This window comes from Antennarius striatus, chromosome 10, assembly GCF_040054535.1.
Source record: "Antennarius striatus isolate MH-2024 chromosome 10, ASM4005453v1, whole genome shotgun sequence".
NCBI classification, from domain to species: domain Eukaryota; kingdom Metazoa; phylum Chordata; class Actinopteri; order Lophiiformes; family Antennariidae; genus Antennarius; species Antennarius striatus.
Window position 1 is genome coordinate 20,868,409 of NC_090785.1, and position 14,419 is coordinate 20,882,827.

Genomic DNA, 14,419 nt, shown 5'->3' on the forward strand with positions numbered 1-14,419 from the left:
CCTAAAGAGGATCCGGAACAGCTGACGCAGGTACATGTAGTCTGGAGCTTCCTCAAAGCGCAAGCCACGGCAGTAGTTTAGATACATGGCGAATTCTGCTGGAAAGCCCTGTCAACACACATTCATACTGTTCATTTTCATGTGGATGTGGGAGAAAAAAAAAAGACCTGTGAGGTTTATAGATTCTTACCTTACAGAGGATCTCAACAGGGGTGGACATCTTCTTCTCTGAAATCTTCTCATACTTTTGCTTCTTTGTGGCAGCCTGACACATGTACATAATATTATACAGCAATAATGAAAGCAAATACACGTGAAGCCTCTTCACTAATACACAAGTACTTCTTTAATAGTTTTTCATTACTGTCTCTGATAACTGCAGTCATCATTGTAGTAACTGGCATTAGTAGACACAGAAAAATAATGTCCATGTCCTACAGTAATACAGTACAGTAATCCCTCACGCGTCAACACGTGCAGCTTCTTAGTAGGTAGCCACGTGATACAGTACGCGCATTGTATTGGTTGACAGTATCCAAAAGTACGCTGCGTTCTGCGAGTCTCACAACACAGTGCACTTCCGTGAGACACAGAAGTGCTATATAACAGTCTAAGAGTGTGGGAAAAGGTCATACAGATAGAAGGTGGCTTAATATCACCATGGGGAGGGTACATAAATGTTTAAATTAACGTAAATAATAGTTCATCGCTTCATTGCGGAATTTCGTTATTGCGGGCCGTTCCTGGAATGCATTAACCGCGAGTAACGAGAGATTACCATACAAGTGAAAAATGTTCAGCATTCACACATTGTGGCTGGACATACTATACTACACAGCTTCTGCTGTATAGCTAGTACATGGACAAATGAACTATGTTGAATTATAAAGATTTTAAAAAACTTTATATACATAGACTGGATTTTTCCCGGCACGTCGGTGGGTACTCCTACCTTTAAGCCCTGCCACGGTAGACTGGTTCTGTTGAAGTACATCAGCACATAGCCTAGTGACTCCATGTCATCACGACGACTGCAAACAGTGATATGTTGTGAACACAAGCAGGTCATCGCTCCTCTCGCACAATTAAAAGTAGTGAATATGATATTCATTACAAATGTACGAATGTGTCAGGCTGGTTATATCAGCAAGAGAAAGTCTTCAGAAAGCCAACTCAAATCCATGATTTCAAATATGAAGTACAAATACATTTAAATTTTTGACAGGTTTTTAGAAGTACTGAGCTAAAAAAGAAAAAAGTGAAATGCAAGCTGTGGCAAGACAGACATTAATGGCCAATAGCTGCTTCAAACTTCCATGTTTTTGACTATATCCCTTCAGCATTTTTCAACAGAAATATTCATAGGCATGCACAATTACACACCCTATGACGAAGACTCACATGGCAAATTCTTTGAGCTTTGCAGAGAAGCAATAAAAAACATGTTTGTATGTCTTCCCTCAGGGCCGGAAGATTCTATAACCTGCGATGACCATTATAGGTCCCATTTAATGAGCATTGGTGGTGTTGACATGTCTGTACAGAGAATTCTTTAACACTACCTACACGCCTGTTCATCCTGGTATTGTTAGCTGCTACAGAGGTATTAGCTGCAGCACCAACACATTGTAACATCAGGTTCTCACCACAAACAGTGGTATGTTCATCTTTTGCAATTGGTATTAATATTCAATTAATTCATTATTAACTGAGTTATAGTTTTACAATAGACCTAAGGTCAACCATAATTTGCTTATACAACTCTGTTTAGCAGAGTTGAAAGTTGTCTAAGAATCAAATATGGAATAGGCCTCAAACCTCTGTTCAATGCCGAGATGTGCGTTGATGGAGGCGTAGCGTGCTGTGCCGGTCAGGTTCTTGTCTTCTCTGTAGGCGATGTGCTGTCGAGTTCGGTTGTCTCTATACTTCTTTGCCAAACCAAAGTCAATAAGGAACAGCTGACAGAGAGAAAACACATGATGGCTGTTGGTTAGTGACCCATAAAACAATTACATTCACCCTGAAATAATTAAAAATACATATGGACAAAATCAGCATTAAACTTGTTAGGCTTATATGGCAAACCGCTTCTCACAATATTTTGGCCCTTTTTGCCTGCCATTAAAACCACCTTCCATACATACATGACCACAACCAACACACGTGGGAGCCAGCATGTCATCAAAGCACACAGGTGTGTTTTCTTGTTCAGGGTTAAAAGGTGAAGTGCATAAGTATGAAAAAGAAGCAACTGTTTTACTTCCTGAAGTGGAGAGAATACTTCAGCAATTACAAAACCGAACTCAAAGCAACAGGAAGTAAAAGAGTGGACTAACAGGAAGCAAAAATTCTGCTGGGGGTGTTTCTATTACACAACATCCCGACGTGTGCCACAGACCAGACAAAGGTTACCCCAACATGGCTATGCTAGAGAGTGTCAAGTTAGGCTGTGACAGCGGTGCAAACATGGAGGCCCGAGTGCCCAACTCTGAAATGCCCAACTCTGGATGAGAGTCTGACTGTGAAATGAACGACATCATGTGTCCATAGTGGAGAATGCGGACATGTCTGTCCATAACAGTCAATTCTTAATTCATGTTCTAAAGAAGTTATAATTCTTCCATTCCTCTGTCTTCTAGACAAGGACACACACACACCTCAACTTGTTGAAGAACCTAAGTTGAGTGGTTCTGTACAAGCAATGAAGTGTTGCACATGCACATGTTAATGAGTAGACAAGATTCCTGAGTAAACCTCAAAAGACACAGGCAAGACTTTTACCAACACCATCAATGAGAGAATGCCACCTGATAAGGACAAAAGTTCCCTCAAGTTACCATGTTGGCCATGTGCTTGTTGTCCCTGATATTTGGATCTTCGTCCACTCTACTCTGGCCCCAGACAAATATTCAATTATTAGCACTGGCCCATTATGGTTTTTCCCCTGTCACAGCATAAAGAGCATCACATCCCATACCGCACTAAACTTTAACATTTAGGTGTGAAATATTTTATTTCAAACCTAAATGAGTTTTTATCTTTAAATATTTTGTAACAACAGGTAGTATGTACTGTTTGAAAAACAGACCAATGTAAATTGGGGTATAGTGATATGTCAGCTATTGTCTCTGTAAAATTACACGTCATACCTCTTAACAGTGCTACATGCTGGCATGCACTAGATATGCACACACCTCGCCTTGGTATGCCTTGGACGTGTTTCTGGATTTATGCAGTGATGCCCACTATAGAACTTTCAGGTTTTAGTGCAGTCACTAAATGACTAAGATCACTGTCGTCCAATATTAGTATTTGGTATTAAACCTTAGAGTTCTCATTATGCATGAAAGGGTAATTAATCTATTAGTGATAGTGTGTCCTGTTCACACAAAAAATTCCCAAATAATCAGCATTTTTATCTGCAGAAAAAACATGTTCAGCAGCACGGTGGCGCAGTCGCCGCACAGCAGGGCGGTTCCGGGTTCGAGTCCCTCCCTGTGCAAAGGAGTTTTCATGTTCTCCTCGTGTCTACATGGGTTCTCTTCGGGTTCTCCGGCTTCATCCCACCTCCAAAAACATGTGGTTCAAGTTAATTAGCCGTTCCAAATTGCCTGTAGGTGTGAGTGTGAGAGTGCGTAGTTGTCTTTCTCTGTGTGGCTTTGCAGCACACTGGCGTCGTGCCCAGTGTCTCCCCCGCCTCACGTCCTAAGCCAGCTGGGATAGGCTCCAGCTCCCCGTGACCTGCTACAGCAGATAAAGTGGTGTTTAGAAGATGGATGGATGTTCAGAAAGATCTCTCTGACCAAGAGTCACCTCTGCTTCTGAGGAAAAGTTCATCCGAGTCACCAGCCTCAGAAATCACAAGTTAACAGCAGCTCGGATCAGAGACCAGATGAGTTCTAGCAGCAGACACATTTTTAGAACAACAGTTAAGAGGACACTGAATCAGGCCATCATGGTCAAATAGCTGCTAGGAAACCACTGCTAAAGAGAGGCAACAAGCAGAATTTTTTGGATCAAGAAACACAAGGAATAGATATTAGACCAGAGGAAATCTGTGCTTTGGTCTGATGAGTCCAAGTTTGAGATCTTTGGTTCTGATCGAAGTGTCTTTGTGAGATGCAGACAAGGTGAACGGGTAGGTTCTACATACCTGGTTCCCCCTGTGAAGAAGCACAAGGATTTCAGCAAATATGACAAGGGCTAAATTGTAAAGGCTGGATGACTGAGCACCTCCAACACTGCAGCTGTTGTGGAGTGTTCCTGGTCTACATTGGTCAGGAATTATCAAAACTAAAGCAAGGGAAAGAAAACGCGAACCTGCAACAGGATCATGAGCAGCCAAAGCGCAATGGGGAGCAAAAGCTGCTCTGTGTGGTCTCAAAATGCTGAAAAAATTTGATACTGGTACTGATCCAAAGGAGTTAGAATAGACAGCATTGCCAAAGACCACTCATATTGCCCATGCGGACCCCTGTCCACCGCCAAAAGCACGTGAGCATCAGTAATGCACCACAAAGCAATGGAAGATGGTAGCCTGGTCTGATGACCATCATGTGGACGGCTAGGCACATGTGTGCCACTTACCTGGGGAACTGCTGGCTGGTGGTCTGTTGGGAGACCTGGGGTTCTGCCTTAACACATACCCCCTATCTAGGCATTATTACAGATAATGTATCACGTAAACTGTACTCACTGGGCGCAGTAACCCAACCACTAAACCAAAGTGGTTCAGGAATGGTACAGGAAACACAACAAAACTTTGAGGTGTTGATGGTCTCCAAATAGCCCAAAGGTTACCATTTCCCGTTACATGACAAATGAAAGTGTTGTTGCTGCTCATTGAGAATCATCAGATGTCGGATGGATTGATGCAAAGTGCCTATAATTTACATGTGAATTATACTTAAGAAAGTTCCAAGGATCTAATCTATTCCATTGCATTCACTGGTGTTTGAACTCTATCAATGGATTTGAACGCTGAACAGGTGGTGTGGCAGCATTGTTAACCACTGTACAATGTGTAAGGCCCTTTGAGTGGTCAGTCACAACAAACAGTTGCTATGAAAGTTCAGTCCACTTATGCATCATTTAAACTGTTTGGATCACCTTTGTAGCAAAAGCGTATTTCAATATGACACCACAAAAGGGTTAAAAATATTCCTAATTTTTTAAATTAAATCTAATATGGCTGACTCCCACATGGTTTTATCATGGCTTCACTGCACTACCAGGCTTGGTGTTCATGTGCAAAAACAGGCAACATGTTGTCACTGTCCAATGACATTTCATGACATGTTTGGCTTCACCTGGTGTGTTTGGGTATCTGTATGACTAGTGGAAAGACGCTTTACAATACCATCTTAAAATACATCTCTATTGGATGTCAGAAGTCTTAATCAAAAGACAAGTTCAAGCTTCTAACCCACATTCACACACACCCCTCCTCTGACACTCTTCAGTGGGGGTAAGAAAACTAATCCATGTTTGCATAGTAGAAGCAAAAGAAAATATGACTGCTGAGTCTGAAGTCTAAACCTGACGGCATTAGGAACATCTCAATGGTCCAACGACTTCTAGCAACAAGAGCTCCCATCAGAAACTAGCCATCAATGAGGTTCCTCCTTGTATGTGAAACATTTCAGACACAGCTTGGCTGGGTTTATTTCGGAAATTGCGATTTAATAAAATAATTTGACTGTGTCTTACCCCTGTGTTCATGTTTAATTTTGTTATTAATATATTAGTTTCTGCTTAATGAATCATTATGGACTTGGATGAACATTTGAACTATGCAAAGATTTAATATTGTATGACCTAGACCAGAACTGGCACAGTGTAGGTAAAAAGTTGTCCAAGTCATGATTAGGACAGACTATGTCATCTTGTTAAAGTAAATAGTGGAAACAGTGACTCCTTCAACACCAATGTGAGGCTTACTTTCCTCCCACTGTGAAGTGCACACATAAAGGTTAAGTGCATACATTGAATATTATGAGTGCAAAATGGGTGCTGATGGTCTGATTCACTTTTTACAGTGTAGTTACGTATGATAGCAACTGCTGTTGTAAGGCAGCTGGTGTTGTGGTAAAGGTCACACCTGGTTTAATCCTGAGAAAGATGGGTCCTGAGAAGAGCTAACAGCCAAGCTTCTTTTCCTCTTCCCCACTGACGAGTCTAAACACTAGGGCAGACAGTAGAGGGGTACGAGTCAACATTACACAGCCTCTATCCACCTTCAGTCACAGTTAGCATCAGAATCACAGGAACTTCTGGCAGCAACTACGTGGGTTACTTTTGGGATAAAACAGTGCCAAACAGTGTCCTGTGTGACAAGGGTAGGCACCTCCTTTGGAAACACCCAAGGATGGACCTACACATGTAACAAAAAACAAACTCACTTTCAAATCATTGTGGTAAAGATGTGATCATTTTGGCCATATGAGGAGAAGAAACCATGTGACTGATTTTATTCAGAGAGGACAACCATGAAAAAAATCAAGCTTGTACAAGACATTAACTGTGTCTGGAGATGGTGTGTTGAAATTTCAGCAAAAACATTTTCTCACAGTGGTAAGAAAATGTCAGTGTTGATGGCAAACACCACAACTCAGAGGAGACCTTTAGGCAGCCAATGGCAAGAATCTTTGACTGACCATCTTTCACCAGGGACATGACATTGCACCGACTTCGACTAGACAGCCTGTTCCTGTTCTGCTATTCTCTATACTGGTGGGCAGTGCTGTTTCACCTTTACGTCTGGTGAAGACAGTGACATTGAACACTTGAGGCCATGTTTGAAGCAGACAATTGTGGAACTTGGTTCTTTTGTCTCTGGAATGCCATAAACAAAATCAGGTGACATCACACCAGCATTCTTTGGTTCCATCCTTACACGTCCTCATTACAACCACATTGTCAGCCAGATAAACAAGCATCTGTTCTCAAATCAAAGTCTGATCTTCAATTAACTTTTTTTCTTCTGTTCTGAATTATTTCAATGACAATCTGGGGTTTTTCTTTGATTAACAGAGGGGTACCAACAATTCTGTACACATGTGTGTACAGCAACATACACTGCCTGGCTAAAACATGGCTGACCACCTTGATTTAACTAAGCAAATAGGTAATGAATGCATTAAACTGTTAATATGAAATTTAATGTAAAAAAAACCCCAGTAGAATGAGGCATAAGTGTAAGTATAAAACAATTATAAAATTAATACTTGTGCATTTCTGCATGCACAATGTGAAGGGCACTCAAGGGGTCTTATCTTGACTGCTGTGTCACCTTAAAACCATTTTTAGTGGAGCCCATAATAAGTCAGGGACAACAAAGATTGGACTCTGGAGCAAAAAAAAAAAGATGTCATCTAGTGAGCCCATATTTTTTCCTTTCAATTGAGATGGGCACATCAGAGTAATAGGAGAGCCAGATGGGGGGATGTCCATCATGCCTGGTGACCACTGTTCCCACCTGCTTTTATATTCATCTGTGTTTGCTTCAGTTGGTCGGGTCTGGGTTTCACAACATGTGCTCCAAATATGTAGGTGTATCAGACATATGGCTGCCCAGACATGACCTAACAGAATGTGTTAACAATTGACTTTAGTGAATTAAAACAGATGGGGTGAGTAGCCATTGACGGGTAACTAAAAGACCCATATTTCACCTCAAAATCACCAAATGTAAATTAATGAGCCGTTTCGTTTTACATTAACCATGTTGGCGAGTGGCTGCATGCATTGTAGGCACAGTCATCAATCTTGTTCCATGTTTAATCTGGTAATTTCCCTATGTGGAAAGCAACACTTCATTGAACTTTACTGGGACTAGTGTGGGAAAACACCATTCCCATAAAGAGCAGGGCCTTTAATACTTCAAGCAATGCAAGTCTTTAAGAATAATGCACACAAATTCGTCTCACGTAACATAACTGCATAGCAGCACAAAACTGATATTGTGACTTATGCTGACACAATGCACCACTGAAGACAAATAACCCTGCACTTCACATACAACTGTGGATTTGGGAAACTTTATTATTGTGTGGCTTCCATCGTTACCCCAGGAAGCAATTGCGCATGGAATAGCAACAAAAACCATTGCCCTAATGCTAAATGCACAGTGTGGTATGTGGCAGCAATATTTTAGTTCTCTGAATTTCACTGAAGGTGATGCAGATTAAAAAAACATGTCAGTTTGCAAAATTGGAGAGGTGATTTACACTTATTGGGTAAAACAATAATGAAACATTACAATTTCCTGGTATTGTTGTCAAATCAAAAACAAATCAAGTTGTACCTAATCAACACCTTTTTTTTGTTGAAAATATGCACTTATCTATCTATCTATCTACTCTGAATTTCATTTCAGCAAAACATCAAACTACAAAATTCATTATTTTTTAACCCATTTGCTAGGCTTTCTAAACCTTAAAATTTATTGCTGGTTGAAAAAGATTTTGGCCTGCAAGTGTTCTACAGCCACACAGTATCAGACTGTTAACTTGGGAATAAATTATTTATCCCTTTATTAATCAACACTGACCAAATATTGAGCTTGACTTGAAACACAAAAAACACTTGTCAGACAACCACCCCTTCTACGAATCCAGTTCCGTTCAGAGGATCATGAAAGTTTTTTCCTTCAAAATTTCACTTGTACTTCAAATCAAGTCACGCTCCTCCATAGAGCACAGAACATATTGCTCAAAAGTTTATTTTTCATTGAATAATGCTGATTCAGCTGTTCTTAACTTATGTCTCACAACAGGGAGTTAAAATAAAAGTCAGCGTAGCATTCCAGGGAGCGTTGCACTGCTGCACCACCTTACCTGGGCAACCCTCCTCCTCCTCCAGTCAGACAGCAGTGCTTTATCCCAACAATCTTCGATGAAGTGACAATGAATAAACATTCAGCACCAAGACAGCAAGGATGTTATGCTTTTACCAAACCACCGTCTGAAAAATTGTTACTGAAATAGATTTTTGTATGTGTAGGTCTGTATCATAATACTACTACTACTGGTAGCCACATTGGATTCATTCCATATTCATTCATATAACAATCACTAATCCATCTCACAGCACATACACATGCCAGTTGATTGACAGACTTGAATGAGTGCATGACTGATGCATCTTCACCTCAGTAAAGCTTTGAGAACTGTACTTGTGAATATGGTCCTCAAAAAAATCAATGCAGGACATGAAAAGAAACAGGAATACAAAATGGCACAGTGCAAACATTAAACTACAGTTTCATTACTATGTTTTACACTTGACGTGTCAAGGAGTTTCAAGTTTTTGAAATGACTTTAAAGGGTTTATTTTATTCCTGTCATTTTCAAGTTTAGAACTTTGATAGCTACTCACACAGCTCAATAAGAGACATTTTGTCATCTGTCCTTGGTGGGTCACTCTTTTTGACCCCCTTACTGAGGAGATACGTTTGTTCCTCACTGGATTTTAACCTTAACCTTGGGGGCCACTCTGACCACGGGGGGCAGGATCAAGACTCGTGCAGATAACAGTATGGAATATGGATTTAATGGTTGGAGAGTACCATTTCCTGGGAACTGCAGAGGTCCCTTTGAGCAAGGCAACATGTCTTGCATGTCTGTAAGCCATTTGTGTGTGTGTGTGTGTGTGTGTGTGTGTGTGTGTGTGTGTGTGTGTGTGTGTGTGTGTGTGTGTGTGTGTGTGTTTGTCTTCACACAATATAAGGGAAACAGCCTTTCAACAGTATTTTTGTCAGGGCTTTGAACTGGTTCATGGAACGAAAACGAAACCGAAAACTTTTTAATGTTCCGGAATAGAATCGGACCAGAAAATAATTGTAAACTAGTTAATACCGGGGGGTTTTTTGTTCTTGAAAAAAATATTTATCCTCATGTTTCACTTCCTGTCATTCACTGGACGCGGGATGAGAGCAGAGAGAAGTAGCGGCTATCCGCAACAGTTAGGAAAAGGGCAGTCTCCCAGTCACAATTTAATCATAACAGGTAAACACTGCAGTATGTCAATCTTAAAACTGTATGATTTAGACATCAACTCATTGGCTACAGTCATTTTCAGTGCAGTGTGTTGCCGTACTACAAGCGCTTTGTAGCAATATTGAGCTATGGGAGAAGTACAATGAAGAACGGTTGTTCAGCAATAAAGGACAAAGAAGTTATTCTTGTCTTATTTCATGTCGTGTCTAAGTAGGAGGCATAAGACTTAACTAAAGTGCTATAACTTGCATAAAGCAGAGGTGTAGTGCTGTGGTACTGTTTGCTGTAGGGTAGGGGCATATCTATAATTATAGTCTCTAGTATACGTATAAACTAATTCCTTTAGCTGCCAATTTAAAAGTCCTTAAGTTACCATATTTCGCGCACTATTCAGCGCATTGCATAAAGAGGCACAGTGCCTCTTTATGCACAGTCTAAATTGCGGAGTTTATTTCTGTACTTCGATGTGCTATTTTCTATGTGCGGGTGCTTTCTGTGTGCTTTTTCTGTGTTTTATGTACTATGCTGTGTGCGACGGAGAAATCAATTTCCCTGACGGAACCTCCTTAAGGGATAAATAAAGTTATACTCTACTCTCTACTTTTACACACGGCGCACCTTATTGTTTGGTGCATGCTTGCTGACGGAAGCAAAAAGGTGACTGTGGTTGAACTGTGTTGTACTATGTATTTAAATTTCAAAAAATACACCGACATTTTCTAAACCGGGCGGTAGTGGCTCAGCGGTAGAGCAAATCGTCCTGAAGACAGGATTGCCCAGCCATCGGGGCTTCAAATCCCGCTCCCGCCAGAACATCCAACCGAGTGAGTTGACGGTGGGAGCTGTCTGCTCACCTCCTAGCCACTGCCGAGGCGCCCTTGAGCAAGGCGCCGTCCCCCCCTACAAGCTGCTCAATTTTGGGCGCGTTCCAGAAGCCGCTGCCCGTCACTCTGTCTCCAAATGTGTGTAGTTTGATGTGTACCTGTATGTACTAACTGCATGCTTACAGGCCCCCTTGTGTGCTGTGTTCAGGGGCCTGTATACTATACTAAACTGAGTGACTATGCAATTTCCCTTGCGGATAAATAAAGTATACTTCTTCTAAATATGTTTTTATTTCTTTATTTTTTGATAAATCTGTACGAAGTTATTCAAAGTCCTCATCTTCGGTCTGCATTGAATAGCTCGGCAATTTCACTATCACTGACCGTCTGGTTTCCGGGTGGCTGTCTGGTAATGATGCCGGTTTTTGCGAAACATATCGGACTAAAGTCGAAGCAGACACGTTAGTCCAGGCATCCGCAAGCCTCGGACATATTGTGGTGTAACTCGCGGTGTAACTCGCTCGGCACTGCCTCCAGTCCTGGTAAACATGTTTTCACCGTCTCATCCATCGCTCCACGACGCACGCAGCTTAACTTTAAAGGCTCTGTTCATACCAATGTCCAGCGGTTGGAGTTCTTTCGTTAATCCTCCCAGGATGATGGCAAGCTCCGAATTCAGCCGCTTGACATGGTTTTTTTACAGAAGCGGTGGTGTGGACATGCATGGAGTCACAGATCAAGCGAGATGGCGAAGCATTAAAAAAGCCCCCCCGTCTCTTTACGTGAACCGGAACAACCGGAACTGATTGCCTGGAGTTTACATGTTGCATCATAAGCGTGTCTCTTTGCTGACGCCATTGTCGGGGGTCTTTAGCCAAACAATTGTGGTTATGCAGCATACCTGCGGTACAGTACCGGTACACACTGTACTGCATACCTACCGGAGGTATGCCGGATGTAGCCTCGCGTCATGTTCTCCAATTGGTCTATCGCTGCCGGCGTACGTAGTGACGTATTACGTCCTATGTCGGCGGACAATGGCCGATCTGGCTGAGCGCTGACTAAAATCACACAATAACATTTTTACAGATTTTGGAACTCACACATAAGACGCTTATTGTTAAAAGACGCAGCGTTGTTTTTTAAGAAATTTTAAGGCTTTTAATTGCGTGTCATGGTGCGCAAAATACGGCACCTACATATTTATATTTACGTTATTAACGTAAATAACGTTATTAACTGGTTCAGGAACTATATTTTTTTGTTCCAACCGGTTCAGGAATGTCAGTTTATGGGTGGAACACAAAACCGGAAATGTTATAATTCCGCTTCTGTTCAGAACGAACCGATTGTCAAAAATTCTAGTTCAAAGCCCTGATTTTTGTAATGGGTTGATTATGTGCTGAAATCTGTACTAATTTCCCATAAAACTGATTTAGAATATCATAGAAAGTTAAATTTATGTCAATTATTTCAGAAAGTGACGTGTATATTCTAAGCACATACAGTAAAATATAAGGTTTCATTTTCTTCAATTTATTTTCCAGCTGAGAAAGAAAAAGAACGTCATATACCATGTAAACTGTGATGCAGTGTGAATGTCTTCAGTTTCAATAACCACTATGGCAACCATGCTTACTTAACAGCTATCCAGAGGATACTCATTGATGCCCTCCACAGAAAGGATAAGACTCAGAAGATAACTGTACAAAAGCAATTTCCTCCAGGATTAATAAAGTATCTATCTATCTATCTATCATGTAAAGTTGAGAATACTTCATCCCTCTATAAGGAAATATTTATTACATCCCACTTCAAAGCAGTGATATATTGTAATTGTCAGTGTTCGTGTGTTCATCCATCCGTCTGTTCGTTCGTATGTCCACCAAAGATCTTTACAACCGTTGCAGAGATACGAAACAAAAAGCTTGATACTCAGGGGATGAAGTGAATAAAAATGAGATGATGGCCTTGAGAAAAGTAGTCAAATTTCACCTTTTTTACACTTAGGAACTTGATAGGATAGAAAGACGAGGAAGAAGGCCAGTGTAAGACTGTAGATCAAAGCTAGTGCTTTGAACAATGGCAGTAGGTCAGAGTACTAGCTTTGATCTTTGACCTATGCGTCCAACCCCATGGAGATTGCCTGGGGTCACTGTCATAGAAATCTAAGCTTCCACAACACCTCAGTAATGCCACAGACTGATCCCCTCCATGCCATGCCGCAGATTCTTAATTAATACTTTTTTGTGAACAGTGCCTGTAACATGGCAGAGAAACAACACACCAACGTTTCACCTTCGATTCATTGATGCCAAGCTTATTTGCAGCAGCTCTGTTTTCTACTTCAAGATTGACTGCCTTCAACTTAAGAGCTGCATTATGTGGCTTTCTTGGTGTTTTCCATCATACGGTGTGAGTCAGATGTGCAACATGTCTGTTTAACACACAATCCAAGTACTGTAGTTTCTTCCTCGTTGCATTATGTCTTCCAAATGGCTTGTCTCCCTCTTACACTTCCCGCTAGAGTCTCATCTGGAGGCTGTTTCCCATCAAAATCTAGAAATTAGCCAAATTGTTGTTTATGCCACAAGGTTCAAAAGGTGTGGAAAAAAGTAGCATCTTATAGTCCGGAAATTACGGCATTCAGTCAGTCAATATGATGGATTAAGAAGAGCTGAAGGAGGCTGAGAAAAGAATGAGTTGCAGTGTTCATATGACAAATACAATAGCGTAGACATCTCTAAGATGCTGAAGTTATGTCTGTATGTTTAATTGCTTAGAATGAACTGACAACAGCATATTGAAAGATCCAAGCTGGTTCAGAGGAGCAGACACCAGGTCTTGGGCCAAGCAAAGAACATGACAGTAGGATGACCTAATTCACATTTATCCTGGCAGCCCAATGTCGTATTAATATATTTAAGGCAGGCATGTCCCAAGTCCAGTCTGTGGGACAATCACGGCCCAAGGTCACATTTTATATGTGCAGACTGTATTATGGCCTACAACACAAAATTGAGCAGGCAGTTCTTTTTCTCAACTCAAGGAGGCAGCATCATGTAAAAAGATGACTATCAACTGCGACAGTCAACAAAGAAGAAGAATGAACACTGGACCAATCACAGCACATGCTGTGTGAAGCCTGTACTCTTGCCTGGGTCGGGCAGACACATAGCAATCCAATGGCTTTTGCTCTGACCCTTCACCTGTCATGAAAAACCCGAGGAACAAATGAAATACATCAATGAATGAAAATGAAATACATTGCCTTGCCAAAAACACACTTAAACACATTAATTCATTAGATCGCCTTTAACTTTGTTTAACACAAGTATTCACTGTGGCACTACTTCTGTCAAAAGATTTCTCTTTATCCATTGTTGAGATCCTTAATGGGGTTAGGGTCTGTGGAAATGATGTCCCGTGCGCCCTGAACTATGGTTTCACAGTTGACTTTGATGAACCTGACATTGTTGTCTTGGAATATGCCAGTGCCACCAGAGAATGAAAAAAAACACTGATGGAATAACCTGCTAATTCAATATATTTAGCTTGTCAGCTGACCATTGGGCACATCCTGTTGCTGAACCTGGA

The 14,419-nt window shown here is 41.1% G+C and overlaps 1 protein-coding gene across 3 annotated transcripts in view; it reads right to left on the reverse strand.

Moving 5' to 3' along the window:
• The window catches only part of csnk1a1 (casein kinase 1, alpha 1), a 41,169-nt gene that overhangs the window by 11,831 nt on the left and 14,919 nt on the right, over nucleotides 1-14,419 (reverse strand). For 2 of the 3 annotated variants that reach the window (XM_068325125.1, XM_068325124.1), the window contains exons 5-9: nucleotides 6,101-6,184; nucleotides 1,819-1,958; nucleotides 953-1,031; nucleotides 191-265; nucleotides 2-108 (exon numbers count right to left, since the gene is read on the reverse strand). In XM_068325125.1, the coding sequence (XP_068181226.1) occupies nucleotides 2-108; nucleotides 191-265; nucleotides 953-1,031; nucleotides 1,819-1,958; nucleotides 6,101-6,184 (485 nt within the window). The remainder of the gene's footprint in view (nucleotide 1; nucleotides 109-190; nucleotides 266-952; nucleotides 1,032-1,818; nucleotides 1,959-6,100; nucleotides 6,185-14,419) is intronic. The other variant, XM_068325126.1, reaches the window with a different exon arrangement.